Genomic DNA, 25097 nt, shown 5'->3' on the forward strand with positions numbered 1-25097 from the left:
TTAAACACGTACGACCCTTTAAATCACCAAACAAACCAAAAAATTTCAGTACCAGGTTTTAGGGAATAAAAGAGAAAAACCCAGAATGCAAAATACTCCTAGAACAAGAGACAATACACCCAGTTGCACATAAATTTCTCTAAATTCCAAGGCAGCACTAAGAATTTTGTTTTAAAAGAGGAAACTGAACGCATTAGGGGGTGAGTATTTTCGACCTCAACTGCCAAAATATTGCACGTCACATATCACACATTGCGCTAGCTTCAGTCGTGTACGAGACACCACAGCCCTAGATTATGGTAGGCCTAATAGTAGATCTCGCAAAGATAAACTGTGTTATAGCATCATGCGCCCATGCACGACTATAGGCTAGTTTGGTATTGCTATGTTTTGAAAAAAAAACTGTTTTTACTGTGATGTGAGAATAAGCAGCTGTGAATAAAGCAGCAGAGTGTTTGGTAAACTTTTTTGTCAAAGTGCTTTTGAAAAAAAAAAAACAATATTACAATGTTTGGTAAACTTTTATATAAAAGACATGTGAAAAAAAAAGCTGATTTTTCAAAGATGGATTTTGCAGTTTCTTGTTTTTGGCTTTTTTTCAACGAAAACTGTGAAAAAAAAGCTGAAGCTAAATGTTTACCAAACACAAAAACAACTCCCAGCTTTTTTTGATACCAACTTTTTTCAGAATCACCTCAATACCAAACCAAGCCTAATACTCGCTCCTCTCATCAATCAATAATTGTAAAAGAATGGCACAAGTTGATGGTAGGATAACAAGACCAATTCACAAAATCATCTTTTTATTCAAATTCAAGACCTCTCAACAAGATTTGAATGATGTTGCTGGAAATAAACATCGTAGCGCAAGTTAAAAATTCATATCCACTGTAAAGGGTAACAATTAAAGGATGGGCAGACCCTAGAACTTCAACTCAGTTACTTGAGCTTCTGAAATAACTTCGGCGCAACCTGCATTGCAGAAAACAATGCTCATCATCTGAGCGAGAACAAAAATTTCATATAGCATAACAAAATAAAATGAGACTTACGCATTTGTCAACACAAGATATGTAGTCAAAGTACTGCCCTGTGCAATGCTTGTCTCCACCGTCGTCACCTTCAACCCTCTTAACACATGCCTACAATAAATATAGAAGTTCAAATATTTCAGTACGATTACGAAAAGCCATATGTGAAAAGCCCCTCTTTCTGTACCCGCTGAAGAACACATGAATATCAAAACGAAGACCTCCAATGGTCATAGCAGTCCATTTCCTTTTCAAATTTTGAAGAAGGAAACAAAGATGGAAGAAAAAGTTCATAAACTTAACTTGTAACTCAAAATTATTACAGACACCCTGTGAATCGAAAGCACTTCAATTATGGGAGGAGGGAGAAGGGTGCAAAAGGGGTAGAAATCAAGACCCTAGTAAGACATTTTTAACAACATAATTTCTAAGGTTGAACAATAACAGGTGCGCAATAGAAATAATTGCCTAGTCATCTACTCTTTGTAAGCAAAGATTACAAAAGTTTATTAAATCTAGTATAATAGTTAAAGTAGCTCGAGATTTTCCAATGTTGGCAATCATTTTGCTGATTATAAATCCACATATTCACTGCATAACTGTGGTAATGGAAACGGAATTACAATGTTCACAGAGCTTCATACAGCGCAATAAGTTCCAAAATTGTAAGATTCAATTTCAATAGCAAGTCCTAATATCAACAGGTTCAAGTGATACAGATTTTGATTGGGACTTCATTGTCTATGTAAGACTTGATCCCTTGAGTAAAGTTTGAACCTAAAAAACGCCCATAACCCACACCCCTTCAGAAATAACAAAAATCTTCAGTAGTATATGTTCTATAACTTTTGCCTTTTCTTACTTGAACTAATTTCATATGCATAATCAGAATAAAACACTTTTGCAGTCCCTTCCTGGACAGGCTTACTCATTAGTGGACGACAAGATATAGCAGCTTATAAAGATCCTCAGAGTATGAATGATGTAAACTCATCGCTCTGTCCTTTATTTTTATTTTTAATATCCTTCCATTGAATATAAATTTCAATCTCTATTGCGTAGGATATAAATATCTTATTGTCTCACTCTTTTTCCAACTCACACATAATCTTTCAATGAACCCCATATACCCTTTTGAATCTTCTCGTTTATATAACGCATAAATTTCTTCTTAATAGATTGGCTTCTTAAGATTAAAAAGATAACCTAACATACTCATTAAATATGTCAAAAGAGTTTGTTTAATCACTTATTTATGACACTGTTCTAAAAATCCCGCCTAGGCGCTAGGCAGTTGGCCACCGTCCCGATTAATGCCTATGCGTTTGAAAATTAAGAAAGGGTGACTAGACCTGCTAAGGCACCCACCTAGACCACCTAGCCCCCCGCCTAGCCCGTCCAGACCCACTTAGGCACTTGCCTAGGTCGCAACTCGCTTAGACAAAAAATAGATAACTTTCATTTTGCATTTTTTTTTTTTCAATAAATTATAAGAGACTTGTTGCATACTTAAATGAACACGCATTATATCTTTGTTCCCCATGGTTTCATTATAGTTCCAATGCTTCATAATATGTATGTCATTCTATTTTGTATTTTATGATGAAAGTATATATATTTTAAGTATAAGCAGACACTTATTTACACGAAATATAATAGATTTACTTTAATCTGTCTAGTCCGCCTAGGCACCTAAGCGTTAGGCCCCAGCTCGCTGCTCGACTAGCGCCTAGCGTCTTTTAAAACCTTGATTTATGACGATTCGGATCTTGATCATCTGATAGCCAACTTTCATGCTATAACCTTCGCACAATCACTTTTTGTAATGTTAGATTGATACATATAACAACTTTACTATTACTAACTTTAAATTTGGTGTTTATATATAATTTCCAAATTGCTTCCACAAATGGAAAAACATAGAACACTTACACGTTCCAACTTGTCAGACCACATGCAAACATATGTTTGAAGCCTTTCTAGTTTGTAATCCCCATGGTAAAGAGAAGAAAGCACGGATATGGATAAAAGCCGTGGTACAAGTACAGCATAATACAAACAAGTAGCTACGACTATCTTGGGAAGAAAATTATGAACAGCTAAAAGTAAGCTAGTAATTTAATAAATAATATCGTATCCAACTTTAAGTTCATACGAACGCCAACTCCTGGTACTAGAAGTTGCAAGACAGATTTTTGTAATAGCAGCAGTACATTACCTGATATTCAATCAGAGGTTTTACACATTTAGGCCGGCAAGACTCCTCAAGATACTTCTTTTGATCAACAAGTTCCTCGTCCGCCCTTATAGAGTAAACAAAAGGATGGATAAATAAGTATAACTGTTTAAAGTTTGTACTACGACATATAACCTTGACAAACACATTCTTGCTCTGACCCAAAAAAAAAAAAAAAAAAAACAAAAACAAAAAACAAACAAACACAATCTTGTGACGACCACAATGCCTGACCAAATATTGCTAATGAACATTACATTAAGAAGTTTTTTGTACAAATTTGCAATGAAATCACTTGTTCAATGAAACTCGATAGCTGCATTTTATGAAAATAGCATCATAATGTCTTAAAAGTGAAAAATAATGAAGGATCATAAATTTCATGGATTTGAGTTATCCACATGTTCAGGTAGATGCTAACCCAGCACGAAAAATGTTTTGAATCCAAAAAAGCAAAGTAAAGTGACTAACCAACCCCTATTTTTGTAAATTCAGTTTTTGTGTGTTTTTTTCCATTAATAATCAAACTATTATCATAGATAGAGGCTCGAGAACAAAGAGGTAGAGGAAGACCTTGGAAGACTTGGAAAGAGACTTTAAGAAAAGACTTGGAGTACTTGGATCTAACGGAAGACTTGGCACAAAAACAAGCACAGTGACGTTCTAGGATTCATACAGCCGACCCCACTTAGTGGGATAAGGCTTTGTTTTTGTTGTTGTTGTAATCAAACTAATATCATTCCGCAGGGGAACAAGAAAAGGGGCTGGTGCCAACCAACCCAAATTCACAATCACACGCATTTTTTTTTACTTCTCATACAACCCTCTCAATTCCGATCATTGGAACAAATGAATTGGTGAAGATCAATGAACAAAAATAAACGAGGGTGTGTGGGTGGTAATAAGAGTTATGTGAATAGCACTACCCTACGCAGTCTGACCATTGAATACCTCATCAAAAGAAACCATTCATTATCCATTATCATTATTAATTATTAGAAATTCAGAAGACCAAGGAATCCCTTTGGTATGTGATTTCTTAAAATCCAAATTCCACAATACAATCTTCAATTTTTTCTCCAAATTTAATAATAATTACCAAAATTATAAAAAACGCAGAAGTAAAATAAATCCAGAGAGATACTCACATTGAGAAGAACCGAAAAAGATCTCAGATTTCCTGCATAAAAACAATGAAATAAAATTAATTAAAAAAAAACAATGAAACGAATGGAACTTAGTTGTTTACAATTTCAGGTTAATTGGGAGGTCAAGAAGAAAAGAGTGTACCTTTGTGATTGGAAGAGAAAGGTCGGCTTCGAAGCAATGGCTTTAACTCTAATCCCGCAACAGAAGAGAGAGAAACAACCGAGAGAGGAAATGGAAGCTGGAACTTGGACCCTCGTTACCTGATATTTTCGAGAGCTGTTGAATGTGTCTCTCGACACTTGCCAACTATTTAGTCGTGGCCCACTCGAGCCTTTTCCTTTTTGGGCCTGGGTCGAGTACGATATTTAATACAAAGATATATTTATATTAAAAGACAAAAGCTAAGATACATAACGGATCAGGTTATAATAATCTGGTTACAAACTTATCATTTACAAGAATTGAACTTAAGAACTCTTCGTTCACGTCTCATATACGAGTAAAAATACCACTAATGACATTTTACAAATATCGGTTCTTTTAAATTTTATTTTTCAAGATTAAATTAGATTTTATGCATCTTTGCACAATTTAAGTGATTTCCCAAATAGGTAATGCCATTTTAATCTTTTCACATGAATAAAATTTTCAAATACCCATAATAACGTTAACCATTAAACAGTTTACATATTTTACCAAAAGGCCTAATCAGATAAATAGTCTTCGTGGTCATAAGGTATTCGAAAGATAGCCCGTGGTAAAAAAAATCAGATTTAAACCCTCGAGGTCTAAGTCTGTTAGGATTTATACCCACAATTGAAACTTCCGTCGTTCCTCTGTTAGTATCGCGCACGTGAGTGTCACATGTGAGGATAAGATGGTCATTTCATGCCTCATTTCATCCCTTCCATGGTCAATCTCCATTCATAAACAAAGACATCAAGAACTGAAATCGCATCTGGGTGCACAACTGAATTCTTTGATTGAACAACTAATTGGCTTTTTGCCTTCTAGTTGCTCTGCTTGTTTCCTTTTTGTTGCCTTCTTCCCACTAATAAGGAGATTGATTGGAAAAAAGAAAAAACTTTCAAGCATAATAAGGAGGAGACCGACTGGAAAAAAAGAAGAAACCGACTGGAAAAAAAAAAAAAAAAAAACCTTTGAAGTGTAATCAGGAGGAGACCGATTGGAAAAAAAAAAAAAACTTTCAAGCATAAAACCGCACATGATGGATACGATTACGAACAAACCATTTTCAAATTATACAATCACCTAAAGTTATCGAGATTGCAGCAATACTTGAGTATGTTGGTGCGACGTCCCCCTCAATTCTTCGCTTAGCCATCGATGTGGCTTTTCAAAAACAAACCAAACCTCTAATTTCAATAAACGAATTTTGTTCGTGCTTTAGAATTGGGAACGTGAGGGTTTTAGCTAAGCTATTGGTATGCTACTAACTATGAAATGATCCCCACATATGAGACTCACATGCATACTACTAACGGAGGAATGACAGAAGTTTCAATTTTGGGCATAAATCCTAACAGACTTAGACCATAAGGGTTTAAATCCAAATTTTTTTACCATAAGGGGGCGTTTGTTTGCCCTCACTAAGTTGGACTGGATTGGACTGGACTAGCTATTAGTCCAATACTGTGTTTGTTCCATGCTGGGACTAACATTAATGAGACTAAAGGGGACTAGCATGGACAAAACCCTTCACTAAGAGGTCTTAGCGAGACCCCCCAATAACCATGGGACTAGCTAAGACTATCCTCTCTTTCTCGTCCTCGTCATGCTCAACGACCACTCTTGACAAATTCCTCGTCATCTCCGGTCACCTAGATCAATCATTAACTTTCCGACTCTCTTTCAGATCCATTTCACAACCAACTTTCATACAAAATATACCAAATTGAAGCTGGGAGTGACAATATTACGATTTTACCTGAATCGAGGCCAAAATGTGGTCGAATGTGACTGGAAAATGGCCTGGAAGTCTCGGCCTGTTTGGGCTTCTTCAAATCCATGACAGATTCGAGCATTCAAAGCTAAGATCTCGGTCTAGGGATGGTGATGAATTTTTTGGCGGTGCTAACTTCATCTGATTTAACGAGGAAATGGTAGGAAAAAATGAAGAAAAAGATAAGATCATAATAAAATATTAATAATTTATATATTAAATAATATAATATTATAATTTGTTATTATCCAGCTTCTTAGTCCAATACTGCACCAAACGCTTCACTAAGTTAGTCTAGTTTAGTCTAGTCTAAGCCGTCCAGCTTAGTCCTTGAAGCTAATCCAGTCCGAGATAGTCCGGCGCAACAAACGCCCCCTAAAGGTTATCTTCCGAATACTTTATAACCACGGAGAGCATTTCTCTTATTAGGCCTTACCAAAATGCTTTTATCATCTTCCATTACTTTTCGGTACGCTGCTTCGGAATTCGCCGGAGTTGAGGCAGTGGTATGGCGGGAAAAATTGCAACTGGTCGGCTAGGTGGTGGTTTAATTTGTTGGGATCGACGACATTGTTGTGCTTGAAGTTAAAATTGAGAGTTGAAAATTGTGGTGAGTGGTGGGATGTCTTGTCAAAAGGAGGCAGCTTATTTCAAGTGAGGGTTTACTCTAAAGCAAGTGGTGACAGGATAACTTTACGAATGGTGCCTAGTTGTTGTGCTAAAATCTTTCATTTTTCATCCAAACAGTTTGATAAATTACACTAGAGCCTCAAAATAACTGGGCTGTTATATGTTTCTTTCATCTTATCCTTCCAAAACAAAATGAGTTAGTGATTTTAATACACTTTTCTTATTTATTTTTCAGTTAAAATGAAACGATTATGTAAAATGTCGGATAAAAGATACAATATACACGCTTTAACCTTTTCATCAAACTCATTAGATACCATTGTTGATCACGTAGACAGTCAAATTTAAGAGCAAACATATACCCTGTCGCAAATGTAAAGAAAAAAATATATTTCACATGCACGAAAGCACGTTTAAAGTAGGTGGTAAAACAAGTTTTAAAGATTCATTCAACTGGAAACGGGTTTTGCTTTGCTACCATGAAAGGAAAGGTATCACTGGCCACTTTACTGTTAACTTCTAATTTTACTCGACACTCCAAATTGACAAAAGTACCCTCATATATATTAACCGTAAAACTAAACTTCAAGACCTTGATAGTAAATTTACTGGATGGATCCACCTGCGGTTGTTGCTGCCCTCTACGCACCGTTTCGCATCGTAAATGGGCTGGAATTCGTTGTCTCATGATTTCATTCGTTGTTTCCATGTCTGGCTTTTGTAACGCGTAACCCTCCCATCGAGGGTTTTGAATTCCAATTCCTCCTCCTCCTCCGCCTTCTTCAAATCTCAAACTTTGCTGTGCGATTTGGAATCGGAACCCTAAATATCGAGCCTTGGATCCTAAAGGGTTCCAATGGCGGATCACGAGGAGGAGGACCTCCGAATGGCACTTCGGATGAGTATGCAGAATTCACCTCCGGAGCCCAAGCGTAGCAAGCCCAGGGACGGACCCGCCGGAGCTCCGGCTGAGGAGCCGTCGGAAGTGAAGACCCGGAGACTTCAGCGGGAGCTCATGGCTGCTGCTGCTGAGAAGAGAATGCTGGACACCAATACGTGTCCGCCTTCGGCTTCGGCTTCACCTAGCAAGGTGTTGTCGGGGTCTGCGGGTTCCGGTTCGGGTTTGGCGCCAAAGGTGGCGACGAAAGATAAGGAATTGAGCTTGGAGGAAGTGAATTTGGGAAAGGGGTTGAGCGAAGAGGATGCAAGGCAGCTGTTTTCGATGGTTTTCGGGCCTGAGGTTACTAAGGGCATTCTTGTGCAGTGGAGTAATCAGGGAATAAGGTGTGTATAACATTCAATTTGTAATTGTGGCTTAATTTCATGGTTGAAGTTTCAATTTCATGGTTGAAGTTTCAGGCTTTTACTGTAAAGTTTGTGTATTTTGATGCAATAGTTTACTAGTTCAGTTGGGATGGGATTGGGAATTAGAAAATGATATGTCTTTGTAGAATGCACTAGGGTTCTTGTTTTCTGATGTTCAAAGCATTTCATTTGCACTTTATGTGCAAGTAAGCTGCAATATCTTCTCAAAAGTAAGCTGCTACATCAAAAAGTTGATAACTTTAGCGGGTCTCTTAGTCAGTTTTATATTGCAGAAACATACGAAGAGAGATGGGTTATTGTTTCATTCAAGAAGCTAGTTTACGTACTTAGTGCTTGCCCTAAGGGCTAGGGTTGCTTTCTCTGTTGGTTGAATTGGCCACTAGGTGGAATTAGGCTGGACAAGCCTTAAAAAACACACAACAGACCAGACACAAACAAAAGAAACAAGAAAAGGGTCATGATTAGAAAGAACCTAAACATCAAGGGCATTAGTTCCCTAAAGGTAAGGTCAGAAGGGAGTAAACGTGGAATGTGATGTATCAGGCATAGGGGTGAGAGCTGCGTTATCACAAAAAGGTCACCCCCATAGCGGTTATTTATTTATTATGAAACTGTATTAGTGAGAACAGAAACAAGTACCGCCAGAGTATTTATTATAAAATCTGCATTTAACATAATTCTAAACATGCTAATTGACTCTTAACGAACAGCTGCTTTGGAATCTTCCAAAATAGAAGAAAACAAAATATCCCGAAACTCAGTGGACATTGAATCACAAAGTGAAGACCAATCTCTGACTTTTATCACATAAAAGCTCTTCCCTCTGCCTACTGTGAATCTCCCATATCCGTCCATAGTCTCGCTCTAAAATTGCCTTAAACAACACTGGCACACAATAACTTCATAAAGCTTTTTCCTTGTTTTAGCCATCCAAATCAAAGAAGCACGTTGGAAATTATGGAAAGAATACACGAAAGAACCAAAATTTTCGCCACCTCATTCTTGGCTGTGTGTTGCATCCAGAGTAAAAGCCTATAAGATTCTTATCTCCCAAAATGGGTATGTACTATCGGGTCGGGTGAATTGGATTGAATAATAAATGCCAACGGGCATTCCAACCTTCCTTCCTTAACCTTCCTGCACTGGGCAGGGTTCAACCCCCATACATGCTCTCACGACTTTGTACACACCTGTGTTTTTGGTAAAAGTCGCCTCGGCCTGCTCACTGCAACCCCTTTGTGAGTGGAAAGAAAAAGGAGGTTTTTTTTTTTTTGGGGGGGGGGGGACCCTTCTCCTGAAGTTACAGGGCTCTTTTTCCTGGTCACCTTCTACTATGTGATTTAAATGGTGGAGATCATAATATTCTGATTTTTACTCTGGATGCATATGATCTAGAGTCTTTGCCTTCTACTGACTGACCTACAATATTCTCAAAAGAAAGCAAAAAGTATATTTAGAAGAAGATAATCACACATTCCCTTAGGAAAAGATAGCAAAGAAGTGAAATCCCCAAACTCTGATGGATTTAGGTTGTCTTTGATTGCTTTTGGTGGCAGAATCCATCAAGGGAACTTGTTTCTCTCATTTACTTGTTCTTTTTGTAGACCATTCCACATATGACTGTTGTTAAAAACTTGGTCGTCTTCACAGGTCTTTGTTACTTTTCCCCATGGCACCCATCGCATACTTAGGCAATGAGTAGATAAAAATATTCACATAGCATGAGAAAGCTGACATGGTTGTAGACTTTTAGTAAAGCTTTAAAACTTATGATGTGGCAGATTTTCTATAGAAAAGTATGCATGCTATCCAAGCAGCTGAAAAGCTAGATTCATATTTGAAAGAGTATGGGTGTTGGGCCATGGCATTGGTTATGTGTATGGTTGGACTCATGTTAAACAGACAGAGATAGTAACTTAAGAATGAGGATACTGATACATCTTCCTCATGATGTGTTTTATGATTTTGCTGATAATTTAATAGGGACACATAATGACTAAAACATGTCGATGCGTTTCCAGAGTGTTTGTCTTTCATTTTTCTTTTAATATTTTTATCTTTACACTTCTTGGAAAGTTTCAAGGGCCCTCTGAGATAATACTGAATGGATGGAAATTTTAGTTCGCTAGTTATACTTTTCTAGCTAGCAAAAACTCTATACTGTTTCCAAAACTCAATTCACTGAAACTATGGCCTACCTGTTTGTTTCTAGTATGTCATTGGATTATTTATTATTTTTTCAGGTTATGGAGATAAAAACCTTCAGATCTGGTCATTCTCCTACTAATATACATATGCTGCCACGATTGGTTTACAATATAATTTATTCATCAGAAGACAGTCAATTTAAATTTACTCTGAGTCAACTCAAGAGTTCTGTATTCTTATAGTTTTATGCTTCTCTACTCAAATACTTATGTTTCTTTAATCTTTATGCATCATCCCATTATGGCACCATAATTTGTAAGTTATCTTTATGCATCATCCCATTATGGCACCATAATTTGTAAGTTATCGGAACTGCTTCTGTAAGACACAGGTTTTGGACATTTTAAAATTACATCTGGAAACTTTTGCCTCCATATTTAACAAGTTTACTGAAATCACTTCTCATTTTGAATTTCATCACATCTTTAATAGGTTTAGCTCTGATCCAGAAACATCTATGGGTCTAGTGCAGCATGAAGGTGGGCCCTGTGGCGTTTTAGCAGCCATTCAAGTAACTTCCTGATTTCTCGACATAATATGTTATGTGTTCCTTTTAATATGCAGTGTTGCTCAAAATTGTGTGATTTGAACTGCCTAGTGCTATCAATATCTGTCTTGCTTTATCAAGGACACCTTTTGTGCTTTGAAGAATCTAACTCTCTTCTGGAACTCTTATTTGAGAATTATTTTCTGGTTGCAGAAGTTAAAATTTGTGGAGTCTGACTTGTGCATTTTATAAAATTCTGGCATTAGCATTTAGGCATTAATTTTACTTTAATAATTTGGGAACCAGCTTTAGCTTTCATTAGACTCTGTCACACAACAGTGGTTGCCTAATCGAAAAGAGAAGCTTTTTTAAGGTAATATCACCAAATAATTAATAGTAGGCTATTTGTCTGTCTCGTAGTTACTAGTTATGATGGACAGAAAGTAGGAGTTGTGGAATAAGGGAGGGAGAAGATGAGACTACAATAGGGAAATGATTGGAAGTTATAAAGACGTGGAGTAGAAGATAACGATTTTTCTTGATTACCATTTTAACACCGTTTCTTTTACGTAACACTCTTTTTTTAATGGAAGATTGAAGGCCTTACGGTTTTGGCAAAAGTTTGACATGACTAACTCAGATGATAACTGTGTTTTTTTTTTTTTTTTTTTTTCTGTGTATTAGTACAAAGATTTTGCACTTACTGCTGGTGGATTATATTATATTTTCATTTTACCATCACAGTTCAGCTAGCACTGTTGACAGTTTACTGCCAAACTCTATTGGACCCAGTCACAAAGAGTGGTTATAAATGGTAGACAGTTGGAGTGATAAAATGCTCTGGCTCAACTATACCATCAGCAAATTGGTAGTAACTCATCTAATGATTAAAAGTGGTTGGGGTCGATAGATTCTTAAGCAGCCCAGTGAAACAAGTCATAACATTAGATAATCTTTCTCTTTTGTTTCTTTTCTGAGTTAACAAACAATAGTCTGTCAGTTTGCCCACTAGAGGAAATTTGCTTACCGCGGGTGGGGATTTGGGCTGAGCCAAACCATGGGCCAGCCATAATTAAGTATCAAACTCGCCAGTCACAGGAGTCGAACTTGAGACCTCCTCCCTATAATTGAAGGGGAAATACCACTAGAGCATAGTACTAGTTTCCAATTTTAAACCTTGAATTAATGCAGATGGCCTAGTGGTCTATGCTGTAGTAATGATGCCCTTTCATGTTTTATAAGAAGGTTGTTAAAAACTTAGGTGGTAGTTGACTTGTTGAATATTTTAATTTTTTTCATGCATTCTCATAAGAAGTTTTTACTACTCAATTTTATTGATGGAAAGAAATTACGACAAGAGGCACAGAAAGATTGTATTAAGCTGTTTATCCTTTTTTCTAGTGTCTATGTTTCATATGAAGACTTGGTTTTTTTTTTTTTTTTTTTTTTTTTTTGTGTTGCTTATTGAGATATTTTTCTGTCATTGTAATTAGACATGCCCCCAACCCCTAGGTTTAATTGATATTTTCTTCAATTTATTAGTATTACTATTTAATATTTCTTTAAAAAATTATTGACTTGACAGGCATTTCATGATTCTCTTTTAGATGGTAACAGTATTTTCTGTTTGGTTGTGCAGGCATTTGTTCTCAAATACCTCCTTTTCTACCCAGCTGAATTAGGTATAGTTGAACCAAACATGCATCAAAATACGGGTTCAAGGACACCGTCTAATAGTCAGTGTGTTGCATCGAATAATTTTGCCTCTCTTACTGAAGATGCAAAAGCAAGGTGATTAATCATTGCATGATAATTTATATGTTGGTTGAAGATGCATATGCATTAAGTTATTCATTTTGCAGTTAACGCAAGTCACAGACACTTTCTGTACATCCATTCTGGTTTACTCACTTCTGTGGCACATTATTTAGCTGTAAACACACACTACAAACTTTTCCTCCTTTGTAAGCTCACACTAATTTCACTGTAAACACACACTACAAAGTGTGTTTGCATAAAACACTACAAACTTTTCCCTCCTTTGTAAGCATACACTAATTTCACTACAAACTAGTATGGAGACTAGCCTGGGCGGTTTTTTGGGCGAGGCTACCAAGAAAACGCCTCTGCCCAGCTGGAGCGGGCTATAGACTAGCCAGGGCTTTTGGGAGGCGCGCATAGGCACCTGAGGCATTGTCGAGGTGCCACCTGGGCGTTTGAATTCTCTTTATTTGAAGAATATCCCAAACAAAAACGATGTCATTTTGGGCAGGGTTTTTATATAAAAAAATCAGTTTAATCTGGTCAAATAAAAAGCACCCTAACTTACAACTAAAAGGGCAAGATAAGAAAGCACGATCCACTCTTTCCCCCAAACTCTTACATAAATACACCAATGTGAGAATAAAAAGGATCCCGGCCTATGTCTTTGGAGTAGATTGCTGGTGTTACCTTCCCATGTACCATCAACCAAGCCAAAAACCATAACCTTGGATGGAATCTTATATTTCCAAATCAGGCTGAAAGGAAGAAAAATCTGACTGCCTGATATGTGTCTCAACCCCGTTTGAAATAGGATTTATAAGAAAATTTCCCTGAAGGTCCTAAGCACCATCTTCTTGCATCCTCGCTGTATGAAAATAACTGTGTTGATTCATGTTGGCAATTTGAGAATCTTTTTCATGATTGATGATTAAAATTGTTTGACTCGTGGGAATTCACGTTGCTGGAACCAACACTTCGTCCTTTTGACAGCGTACTTATTAGAAGTATGGGTGAGATATTGTTCTTATGTGGAAGCAATAAAAGGGCGGTGATTGCAACTTTGAGTGTTATTGGAGATGAAACTGAGAGGGCTGACGACAACCTGAATGATGAAGTAAGTGAACTGGAGCTGGTGGATCATGCACTTCTTTTTTTCTTCTCTCATGATAGGAATAATGTATGATGAACTTGCGCTATATTTGCATATTTGGTTTGAATTACACTTTCAACCTTTGTATTTTTGATGTCATTTGACAGGTAATAACAAAGTCACTTGAAGGTCTTTCAATCGAATCAGCTGCTGATTTGCATAAAGTGCTAAGAGTTAGCACTTACACAACACAAGAAAGTGCGTTTATGGGGCTCCAAGCAGTGCTTCCTGTCTTCCAAAGTCGTATGGGGGCACTGCTTTTCCTTATTTCTGCTTTACTTTCTCGAGGACTGGTATGTTAGTAAGCTTGCAACCTCTTTTGAAAACTGTATACTTTACTTGAGTCCTCAGTAACGCTGCAACACTATTTTTTTTTAACTAAACTAGTTTATTGAACTTTCTCTTCTGCAGGACTTGGTACAATCTGACAGGGATGACCCCGGCCTACCTCTTGTAACTGCTCCATTTGGGCATGCTTCACAGGTACGGTTCCATGTGAACGAGTTTCCACTTTTTGGCCCAGTGCTTCAGTACGTGATCCAATTGCTGTTCTTATTATGAACTTTGGATAATGGTTCATTGTTCTACCCTTGTATGTTATGGTACAGGAAATTGTGAACTTATTGCTCTGCGGGCAGGCAGTCCCTAATGTTTTCGATGGAAAGATGGATTTAGGTGGTGGCATGTCTTTAAAGGCATATCCAAAACGGTGGAAGTTGGATTCCTCACTCTGTTAGAATCCCTAAATTTCTGTAAAGTTGGTCAGTATTTGAAAAGTCCAAAATGGCCAATCTGGGTAGTTGGGAGTGAGTCTCATTATACAGTCCTTTTTTCTCTTGATACCACTGTTCAAGATGAGAATGAACTGGAAGGAAGGGAATCACAGATTCGGAGAGCTTTTGATGCACAAGATCAGAGTGGCGGTGGTGGTTTTATTAGTGTGGAAGGCTTTCATCAAGTCCTTAGGGAAACTAACGTAAAACTTCCAACTGAGAAGGTTGACCTCCTCTGCAACACAGGATTTATTGTATGGAGTGAGTTGTGGCAGGTCATTTTGGATTTGGACAAGAACTTGGGAGGCCTGAAGGATTCAACTGGATTGATGGGTAAGAAGGTGTTTGATCTTTACCATTTTAATGGAATTGCAAAATCTGACCTGAATGGAAGCCAGACAACCTCTGGAGGCGATATTCCAGTTCAAAGACCTAGGCTCACAAAATTGAGGGTGTCGGTACCTCCGAGGTGGACTCCTGAAGAATACATGACAGATGTGGTAATGTCCTCTGCTTCTAGTGGTAATGAATCTGGAGGGAAAGTCACAGAAATCGCTAAGCCGGAGCCTGCTCAGCATGCACCTCTGGTGGACTGCATAAGAACGCGCTGGCCCCGTGCGGTCTGCAATTGGGTAGGTGACCCGCCTAGCATAGTATGAATTGATTGTGAATCTTATTTGGGGATCGTTTGTTGTACTTTCATTGCTGGAAGCAGGAGAGCTAATGATGCAAGCCAAAGGGATGAGCTTGTGTGGTTTGGAGTGCCACCATTAAGGTACGAGGAGCGTTCATCTATTGTTTTCGTCAGTCTCAATACACAGACACTGTCAATGGCGTCCTCTGCATGCTGAAGCTTCAGCAATCAACTCGGTCTTTGGGGAAAAAGATCGTGTAAGTTTATTGTCAATCCAAATTGTAAAATTCATTTATATAATCACCTTTGTTGTTGAGTAGAGGAGTTATCAGTTCCTAGGAAGGACTTCAATAAACAAACATCGAGACGTCTCATCGTCGAAATTATTCTAATGATTTTTACTGCATTACTGCTGTTATACAGTAGCAAGTTTTCCTGGTCGTGATGTGTTGCATATGTGTTCTTTTCTCCTGAACCTTGTTGCAAGGTTAAGGGCTTAAAGCTATAAGCTTCTTTCTTACTTAGTTCCTCCGAACTATGAGGTATTACTGTTCTTTCTAGTACATTAGTTATCTGTGACAGCAATTGAATTAGAATGTGACACCAAATGTTTTATCGTTTTCTAAAGATCATCTTTAGAAAAATTCATTTAATTTTGATGATCAGATAGTCATCAGTATGGATCAAACAAGTTAAACATGTTATCATGAGGATATTACTTGTTATCATAGCAGTTCATTTGTTCGACAAGTGAATGGTTAAACGATTTTCAAATTGAATGATTTTTTTCGAAGCAACCTAGAAATGACGATAAAAGGAATGAATATGTCTAATTATGTCGTTATGTGTAAAAATTATCTAATGAATCTATTCCTTTTACCAAAACTGGAAACGAAAATCTTGTTTACAATACTTGATGCATATTTCTGATTTCGTAATTATCTACTAGTTGGTTGTGGTTATTTTTCTGACTTTTGCTTATGTTCTTTCGAGTTGCTGTTGCACGGCTTAGGCGCAAGGCAGCTGATGGTTGTGTTGGGAAAAGTTCCTCGCCGGATCTACGATGAACGGTCACGATCACGGAATCCTAAGAAAAGGATCTAGAATCCGGCAAGGATCCCTAGGAAAAGGATCCGGCAAGGATCCTTTTCCATTGTGCTGTACGAGGGAAATTTTATCGAAACATATTTTTATTCCGTATACTTATAGCATGAGATATTGGTAGAAGATTGGTAGGAGGATTTGTGTGAGGCAAAAACTCCAACGCTATAGGTCTGATAAAGATTTTTTTTTTTTTTTTTAGTGCAACAATATATTTTACATTAAGGGGAGATGAGAGTTCAGGTTAAGCCACACATGAACAATCTAATTTGATATCGAATTCATCATTCACGTAATTCAACATAATACAAGTGAAGATAAATACCACCAGACCGTAGTACCAAATGACAAAAGTAGAAGTAAAATGTTAAAAGAATAATTCTCTCTCGCAAGTATTGCACAAAATAAGAAATTAACGATTTAACTAGAATTGATTGGTAGGACTTAAGTGACAAATTACAATAGGATGGGCATCATACACAGAAGCGAGAATGTGGGTAGCAAAAATGCACTTTATATTAATAGGCACTAATTTAATTTACTATGCCCCATGTGTTTTTAACGCTCCACATCTGCTAACAGTACAGTCCAAAATGTTGGTATAGTTTCCTGGGCGCTTCTAAACACGCAATGCTTCCACGTTTTCTCTTCTCCCTCTCTCTTTGCTAATCTCGTTTTCACTTTTTATTGTTGCACGGTGATATGAATCGTTTGTTTTTTAAGTCATTCTTTATGGATTACTCAACTAAAAATTAACCAAATTTAAAATCTATTAGTTATCTAATGATATCTTAGAGATTAACAAATTATATTGTAAAAATAGAAGATTGATATGTGTAGGAGAAGATCTCCAAAATTTCTCGTATTACTTCTAATAAATTAAACATTGTTATCCATTACAGCCTTGATATTTCAACAATGACATTTTGCATACTTAATTTTAGAAAGTAACATAAAAAGTAGATTTAGATCATCGTGCAACGTTACTGAACAGAAACAAAGAAAGCAAGAGAAGGAGAAGGTCCAACTTAGCAAAATAGAATGGCATAAAAGAATATAACCCCTATGCAAAAGGGCAACCCGTTGAGAAAAGTGTGAAGAGTTTGCTTGAGATGAAGGCAACCTCGTCCATATCATCCATGATCGAGACAGAAGAGACAAAAACCTGGTAACCGCCGGATCAGAAGAAAACGAGAACAGGCGTTATCTTTAGTGATAACCACATATGACATAGCTCACTCTTCCATCCCAACCCCTCCACGTGTGCTCCGAAACTTCCGTTGGTACCAGATTAGCCTCCCTTCCACAGTCCATCAGCTCCTCGAATCGAGTACCGCCACCACCTTCTCATCCAAATCCAAACCACCTTTTTTTTCCCCTTACATTTTTCCTCCTTTTTTTTTAAATATATTATTTTGGAGTGTGGATTTGTATATAATATATACAGTAGTAGGTCAGCTGTGGATTGTTTTTGGAGGTTTTTAGTGACAGTGGTTTTGTGGGGAAAAAGGAAGGACGGCGGAGAAAAATGGATCACGCAGCCGATGCGCACCGGACGGACTTGATGACCATAACGAGGTTCGTGCTGAATGAGCAGTCCAAGCACCCTGAGTCCCGCGGTGACTTCACCATCTTGCTCAATCATATTGTTCTTGGCTGCAAGTTTGTCTGCTCTGCAGTCAACAAGGTCTCTCCCTCTCCCCCCCCCCCTCTCTCTCTCTCTCTCTCTCTCTAATTGTATCATTTTTCTCAAAGATTATATTGATTGCCAAATTGGTTGTTGATTTTTATTTAATTTGGTATTGGAAATGAATGTTTCCGAATCATTGGCAAGACATAGTCAATTTGGTTAGAGCAGAGTGGTAGTGTTCTGATCCCAAGTTCGAATCTTGCTATTGTAGTTTGGATTAGATTGGAATATCGCTCGAATATGATAGAAAATATTCCCGTTCTTATCTGTTTTGCGTTGGGGAATTAATTGGTGCTGTGGAAATGGGGTTTTTAATCTGAAAGTTTTTTACTTGGGCAGGCTGGTCTGGCCAAACTTATCGGGCTTGCTGGAGAGACCAATGTTCAGGTATGCGTTTGCTATCTGTTTATGTTGAATATAATCTATTGGGGTTATTCTACAACGTGAAATTGTTCGATTTTTCGGTTATAGGGTGAAGAGCAAAAGAAACTGGATGTTCTTTCAAATCAAGTTTTTGTTAAGGCTCTGGTTAGCAGTGGCAGAACTGTAAGTCATCAAAAATTTCCTTTTTAATGTTTGCATTAGCTGAACTTGAAGGACCGATATTGTGCTAACAATTCGGGTTTTGTGGCAGTCTATTCTTGTTTCAGAGGAAGATGAAGAGGCGATTTTCGTGGAGCCAAAATTGCGTGGAAAGTAATTGTCTATGCTTTATGCCGGTTATTAGAGCTTGTTCCAATGAATGTTTGTTTTTGAGACATTTAACTGAAAGGCTGTCTGTCTGAATAATGCTTTCAACTCGTACTGGAGCAGGTACTGTGTTGTGTTCGATCCACTGGATGGTTCGTCCAACATTGATTGTGGTGTTTCCATTGGAACGGTACAATCGCTCATTCTTATCATATGCAATCCCCTCTATGTAAAGCAATCATTTGTTCCAGAATAACTCAATATTGTGGTGGGAAACATTTGTCTTATCAGATTTTTGGGATTTATGTGGTTAAAGATGGTGAACCTTCTCTTAAAGATGTCTTGCAACCTGGAAAGAAAATGGTTGCAGCAGGCTACTGCATGTATGGAAGCTCTTGCACGGTATATAAAACAACACGTTTCTTGTCGCTTAGATGCATGTATCGGATGCCTTTTGAGTTAGAGCCTTAGTGAATGTAAATCTTTATTCGAAACTTTCTTTGATTTTAGAATCTAGGATTTTCGTTGCCTGCAGTCTAGATTTGCAGGACACTGCTTTTAACTATTTGGGAATGTAATGATTTCGCAGTTCGTGATAAGCACTGGAACTGGAGTTCATGGGTTCACCCTCGATCCTTCTCTCGGGGAGTTCATACTAACTCACCCAGACATCAAGGTATTTCTCTTTTTATACTACTTCAGCAACATAATCTGTACTATATTCTGTAACGGTCTGCTGATTTCACCTCGAGGATTAACTTGGAGAACTCTTATAGTCATTGCACTTAAAGAATCTCGTGCTGAAATACACAGAAGGAATTCAGCCTCTTTTATATCTAAATATTGCTCTGATATTCGTGTGCATTACTTGATAACTTACTACATTCACATCTATTGTCCCAAAAAATTTTGTGTGCGTGTGGCACGCATATATATAGTGAATGTATATATCGTTTTGATGAGAATGTACTAAATGATATACATTATCTTTGTAATTAGTAATTCTTTTTTTTCTTGCTATGGAGTTTCCAACATTCAGTTCATGTCTACTTCTTTCCCCAGATTCCAAAGAAAGGAAAGATCTATTCGGTGAATGAAGGGAATGCCAAAAATTGGGATGGCCCGACGGCCAAGTATGTCAAGCTCAATTAATGATTCTTATTTGAAGTCCATCATTGAAAATTTCTGACCTTTTTGGCTTCAGGTATGTGAAAAAGTGCAAGTACCCGGAAGATGGTTCATCCCCGAAGTCTCTAAGATATATTGGAAGGTATCGTGGATTCTCGTCTTAGAAGTTTAATCTGGTTCTTCTATATGAACCATCTGCCTCTGTTGAATTTGAATGTCGATCTTTATCCCCCAACTGTATTTATCTCAACTCATAGTTTTACCTGCTCCATCTTCATATTTTTCTTTCTCAATCTGGAAGTGGTGGTGAAGTAAAAGATTCTTTCTAGCTCCATAATCCTCTTTCGGTTCTAGTGTTTGACATACGATGCTGTTCTGTTTCTTTCAATAAGCAGTGATATTTATGTTTTATCGTCATGGTTAACAGCATGGTTGCTGATGTTCATCGGACATTGCTCTATGGCGGTATCTTTTTGTACCCTGCTGATAAGAAGAGCCCAAACGGAAAACTGCGGTATGTCAAGAACAATTATAGCTTTCGTTTTCATTTGAAATCTTCGTGGAAGCTTTGTATCAAATTCTGTGGTTTCAGGTTTAAGTTCATGGACTTATGTGACGCATTTGGTTTAACTTGTGTTAACTAGGGTTCTCTACGAAGTCTTCCCAATGTCGTTTTTGTTGGAACAAGCAGGCGGTCAGTCCTTCACTGGCAAGGAACGGGTACGGACTCCTGGACATTTCTTCTTCGTTGATGTGCTGAATGAAATTGGTTGAATGACTTGCTAGTTATCTGGTGTAAAGCCTATCTATGCCAGAAATTATAGAACTCTAATCCGCACTCTGTCATGAAGCCTTTTGCCAACAGAGTATACTTTATGCAATATAGTCATTTTCTCATAACTTCAAAAAACTTTGACGAAACTCCATTTATCATGAAACCGAATTGGAAATCACATGGAAGGATAACATTCTCGAGTTGGACAATCTATAACGCTAAGTTTGTCAGTTGAGTACGTTATGTTGTTAGACTGTTAATCTAGATCACATCTACAAATAACGATTCACCTTGTTAGTTGTTAAGATTGAAGTTGACATAAGTCAAAGGACATTGGACACTGCCTGCAAGCATAAAACAGGATTAGTTTCTTTTCTTTTGTGAGTTGATTTTGCATTGATTGTTAATTGATTTTAACATGCATCTTGGCAGGCCCTTGACTTGGTTCCGACCAAGATACACGAGCGCTCTCCGATCTTCCTCGGCAGCTACGACGACGTTGAGGAAATCAAGGCACTCTATGCAGCTGAAGGAAAGCAATGAAACCTATAATTCTTGTTCTCTCATCGTAAATTACATAAGTATTCATCTACTTGAACTACTCTATTAGATGAAATCTGAAAAGAGAGCATACAATAATCTGTTGACGCTTACAACTCAAACAAGGTTGTCGTCTTAAATTCTGGAAAACTGCTCTATTTTCTTTCCTCATTTTCTCAGCTTCCAAACAACCATACTCGATTAAAGAAACTCATTAAGGGGAAAAGAAAAGAAGGGCGGAAGCCAGCCCCGTTGTAGCATCGATGCCTCCAAGGCTTCGAGCTGCCAAGGGGAGACGAGAGAATGGTGGCGAAGTGTTTTCTTCGATCGTCACTATGTTGTCCAACATAAAATCGGATAACAAAACATTGAAGGAAAAAAAAAAAACACATTCTTCAATCTCAAGAAAACATTTCATGAAGAAATACTTAGATAGCCATAGATACAAGAGTTCCAACTTCCATCCATGAAGATTACAGTTGAATTGTATCCATCAATTCCTAGGCACCTCAAACAGAGATTCATATGAAAACTGCTCTTTTGGTTTCATCGAATAAAGTTAAAAATCTGATCCTAGGTAGCTGGGGATACAAGAAATCTCATTCATTCAGAAATCTAAAAGCAGAATAACATATAGAGGGAGATTTGTTAAATCAACAGATAATTTCCCAATACCAGTAACTAAATCAAGCTGTCCTTAGAGGAGGTGACACAAGGATGACACCGTCTCCTCTGACAAAGAGAAAAGGAACCATCCGCTTTGTAGTCTGCAATGGAAAAAGTAAAAAATGGTGGTAAACCAAAAATGTAATACACGACCAGAGGTAGTAACGACAGCCAAACGTACAAGACTAAACAAATAAGGATCCATATTAAAACCAAATGTAGCGAAACATATGTGAAGAAAATCCAGACAATTATTTATCATCCTTTTTGCCTTCTTCTTTGTTAATTATGTTTTACGGGTTAGATTGTTACCATGTTTACTTAACCTCTATTAACTTCAGTTTAGTCATCTTTTAACGATGAGATAAATAAATGACAGAAAAACACTCAACACATTCAGATCTAACGGAGCCTTCCCATAGGCTGTAAAGATTATTGCCTCTGGGCCTATCTGAGGATACGGTCACTACAGCAGATCTATTCCAAAGTTACAGATCATTTTGTTATTTATGCAATTAGTCCTCTAGAAAAATAATACTCCAAGTTAAATTGAATTACAAATTTTTTTGTTATACATAGACATAGTGATAAAGACAACAGAATTTGAGCTACATACCCGAACAATCTCTTCATAAGTTTCATCATCAATTTCTACAGAAGTAACAATTTCTTCAACATCACCAAGAATCATATTTAAGTGTTGATCATAAGCCTGCAAAAGCCAGATTTTAAACAAAAATATCAGAATCGGACAGGAAGCTTTATAACCACAAATATTATGATAGCAAGTACCACCTAACATAATCACTTGACATGATGTAATATACAAGAAACTCCCTCATCCACCCACCATTTTACCCCTCCATCCCTTGTGTCATTGCATCAAGTTCAAACGACTCGTTCTCACACAACAAATTTCTGTACCAAACAATGAACTCATTTTTGTTCCCGTTTCTTTAGTATACACTCATCATTTGATAGAAGAATACTGTTCGTTTACACGTTTTTCACTACAAATTTCTTATAAAGACACAATTTTCCTAGCTCGGCAAACCAGAGAAAACAGTCAAGTATAATTTCGCGATAAGAGCAAACTAAATCATCACTTCACAAGTTATAAACTGCAAAAGTAACCACCAACACCATTGTCATTTCCATAATCATCGTAGTGTCAAAACAACATCTGAAGAGAAATATAAAAGCAAAAAACTTACAATTTAAAATAAAATGAAAGACTGGAGTTCCTATCACAGATGCAAAATAAGACAATTATAGAGTATACATCACAATTTTGTTATTGGTGTTTGAGACTAGAAGATGAAAATCAAACCTTGACGCATATCCACTCACCACTTAACATTAAAGTAGTAAACTTTAAACCCTAATTTTATTTTCCCATTATTTTTAGTTTTGCCCCATCCAAAACCCTAATTAGAAAAACCCAGAGTGCAGAGAAAACCTAATTTATAGCAGAGCGAGAGACATGATAGATAGGGTGTGGAATCGTACATGAGTTTACCGCGGAGCTCACGGTCGGAGCGAAGCTTGACGTAGATGCGCTCGTCGAGGCTGAGCCTTATCAGATCCAACGGCTCCTTCACGGCGCTCTCTTCCTCGCTCGCCATTTTTGTATTTTGCTGTTTCTTCGAATCGAATGGGTTTATGTTATAATGTGGGGTGTAATTTGTAATTGGATTATTTTTAGCTACGTTTCTGCAATTTGACTTTTATCTCATTTTGTTGTAATTAAAAAATCGTTACTTTATATTAATCAATGTAAAAATGTGTAAGTCAGGTGATATAAATCAATGACTTTTATCTCATCATCTTACCAATAAATATATAAGTCAGGTGATATAAATCAATGTAAAAATGATATGTCATCCGGAGTCACCTAACGTGACATGTACGGCTGAACCTATTGCTCATCAATACAGTTGGAGTCACCTCATGTGACCTGTACGGTACTAAACCTACACACGAGTCGGAACCACCTAATGTGATCTGTACGACGGGCTGGGTGTAAATAAGTACGCTCAAGTGCTACGATCACATGAAGTCTGTGCGACGAATCACAGGTCACCTATGAGTCTGAACCACCTAATGTGGTCTGTACGACAAGCTGGCACCTGACTTCGATCCAAGCTAAGTATGCGGTGCGGGAGGTGAACAATCACGTGAAGGCTAGGCCCTTGCCACGGGCGAAGCACTAACACCGGGGTGCAGAACACTGAGCTCTACGTGCATCAACTCATAACTACCATGCAACCATACTGTCAATAAATACTCACCTGAACTTACCTGGGCCTCCGCAGCATCATGCAATATTATGCAAAGCTATACTAATGCATATGCTAAAATGTAAAGCGAACATGACATGACATTTTAAACGAAATTCCATTTAAAAATAGTTTATGGGAAACGCATATATATAAACCAAAAGCTCACTCACACTTTCTGTTTTGCGCCCCACCAAGTTCTAGGTAGAAGTTCGTGTTGGCTTACGAGGATTCTACGGCGGTTCTGACAGATTTTAAATAATGTAGGGATTTCTTTTATGTCTTGTATAATTAATACTTAGCCTGCTGGACTGCACTTAGGTTACCTATACTCTGAGCAATTGCATTACTATTTTAAACACATTCACTCGTACTTATATACTTACTTAGTGTAAGGTAGCTAGTTTGGTTTTTATTTACTCACATATTCTTATCACTATCACTTCCGCACTATACACATGGCTACGTCACCCTCACGTGACGGCCAGCATGCCTCGATTTAGGTCGGGGTGTGTCAATTTGGTATCAAAGCCAATCCCTGGCCGAAAGTGTGCCGACGAGGACGTCGGCTCCTAAGGGGGGTGGATTCTAAGATCCCACATCGCCCAAGGGTGAGGATCATGTAAGCCTTATATGTATATTCCTATCTCTACCTAGCTTGATGCCTTTTGGGAACTCACTGGCTTGGGGTTCCATAGGAACTCCGAAATTAAGCAAGTTCGTTCAAGAGCAATCCTAGGATGGGTGACCCCTTGGGAAGTTCTCGTGTGAGTTTCCAAAACAAAATTGTGAAGGCTTGGTCGGGGCCGAAATGAACAATATCGTGCTACGGTGGAGTCGAGCTCGGGATGTGGTGGGGGCCCAGGCCGGGATGTGA

The 25097-nt window shown here is 37.7% G+C and overlaps 4 protein-coding genes across 4 annotated transcripts; 2 read left to right on the forward strand and 2 right to left on the reverse strand.

Annotated features, from left to right (window-relative positions):
- Nucleotides 1–786: 786 nt before the first annotated feature.
- On the reverse strand, nt 787–4711 carry LOC103935580 (cytochrome b-c1 complex subunit 6-1, mitochondrial). The gene is made up of 5 exons (XM_009345351.3): nt 4558–4711; nt 4416–4447; nt 3250–3334; nt 1053–1142; nt 787–972 (listed from the first exon to the last, which is right to left on the reverse strand). Coding segments are annotated over exons 2-5 (210 nt in total). The 5' UTR covers nt 4418–4447; nt 4558–4711; the 3' UTR covers nt 787–939.
- A 2984-nt stretch (nt 4712–7695) lies between these two features.
- Nucleotides 7696–15757, forward strand: LOC103935581 (ubiquitin carboxyl-terminal hydrolase MINDY-3). The gene is given in 8 exon segments (XM_009345353.3): nt 7696–8293; nt 10976–11054; nt 12670–12821; nt 13785–13908; nt 14052–14237; nt 14356–14427; nt 14553–14628; nt 14631–15757. Coding segments are annotated over 8 exon segments (1863 nt in total). The 5' UTR covers nt 7696–7865; the 3' UTR covers nt 15377–15757.
- Nucleotides 15758–17571: 1814 nt separating this feature from the next.
- On the forward strand, nt 17572–21446 carry LOC103935582 (fructose-1,6-bisphosphatase, cytosolic-like). The gene is made up of 12 exons (XM_009345354.3): nt 17572–18139; nt 18482–18529; nt 18614–18688; nt 18777–18838; nt 18956–19022; nt 19124–19234; nt 19422–19508; nt 19895–19965; nt 20037–20102; nt 20388–20474; nt 20605–20680; nt 21168–21446. Exons 1-12 carry the CDS (start codon nt 17981–17983, stop codon nt 21276–21278), a joined length of 1020 nt encoding a protein of 339 aa, XP_009343629.2. The 5' UTR covers nt 17572–17980; the 3' UTR covers nt 21279–21446.
- A 230-nt stretch (nt 21447–21676) lies between these two features.
- LOC103935583 (sm-like protein LSM3A) lies at nt 21677–23628 on the reverse strand. Its single transcript, XM_048581196.1, has 4 exons — nt 23451–23628; nt 23064–23124; nt 22558–22653; nt 21677–22042 (listed from the first exon to the last, which is right to left on the reverse strand). Exons 1-4 carry the CDS (start codon nt 23564–23566, stop codon nt 21962–21964), a joined length of 354 nt encoding a protein of 117 aa, XP_048437153.1. The 5' UTR covers nt 23567–23628; the 3' UTR covers nt 21677–21961.
- Between the last annotated feature and the right edge of the window lie 1469 nt (nt 23629–25097).

Source organism: the organism of the source record quoted next, unplaced genomic scaffold (assembly GCF_019419815.1).
Source record: "Pyrus x bretschneideri cultivar Hongxiangsu unplaced genomic scaffold, Pyrus_bretschneideri_v1 Contig16, whole genome shotgun sequence".
NCBI classification, from domain to species: Eukaryota; Viridiplantae; Streptophyta; class Magnoliopsida; order Rosales; family Rosaceae; genus Pyrus; species Pyrus x bretschneideri.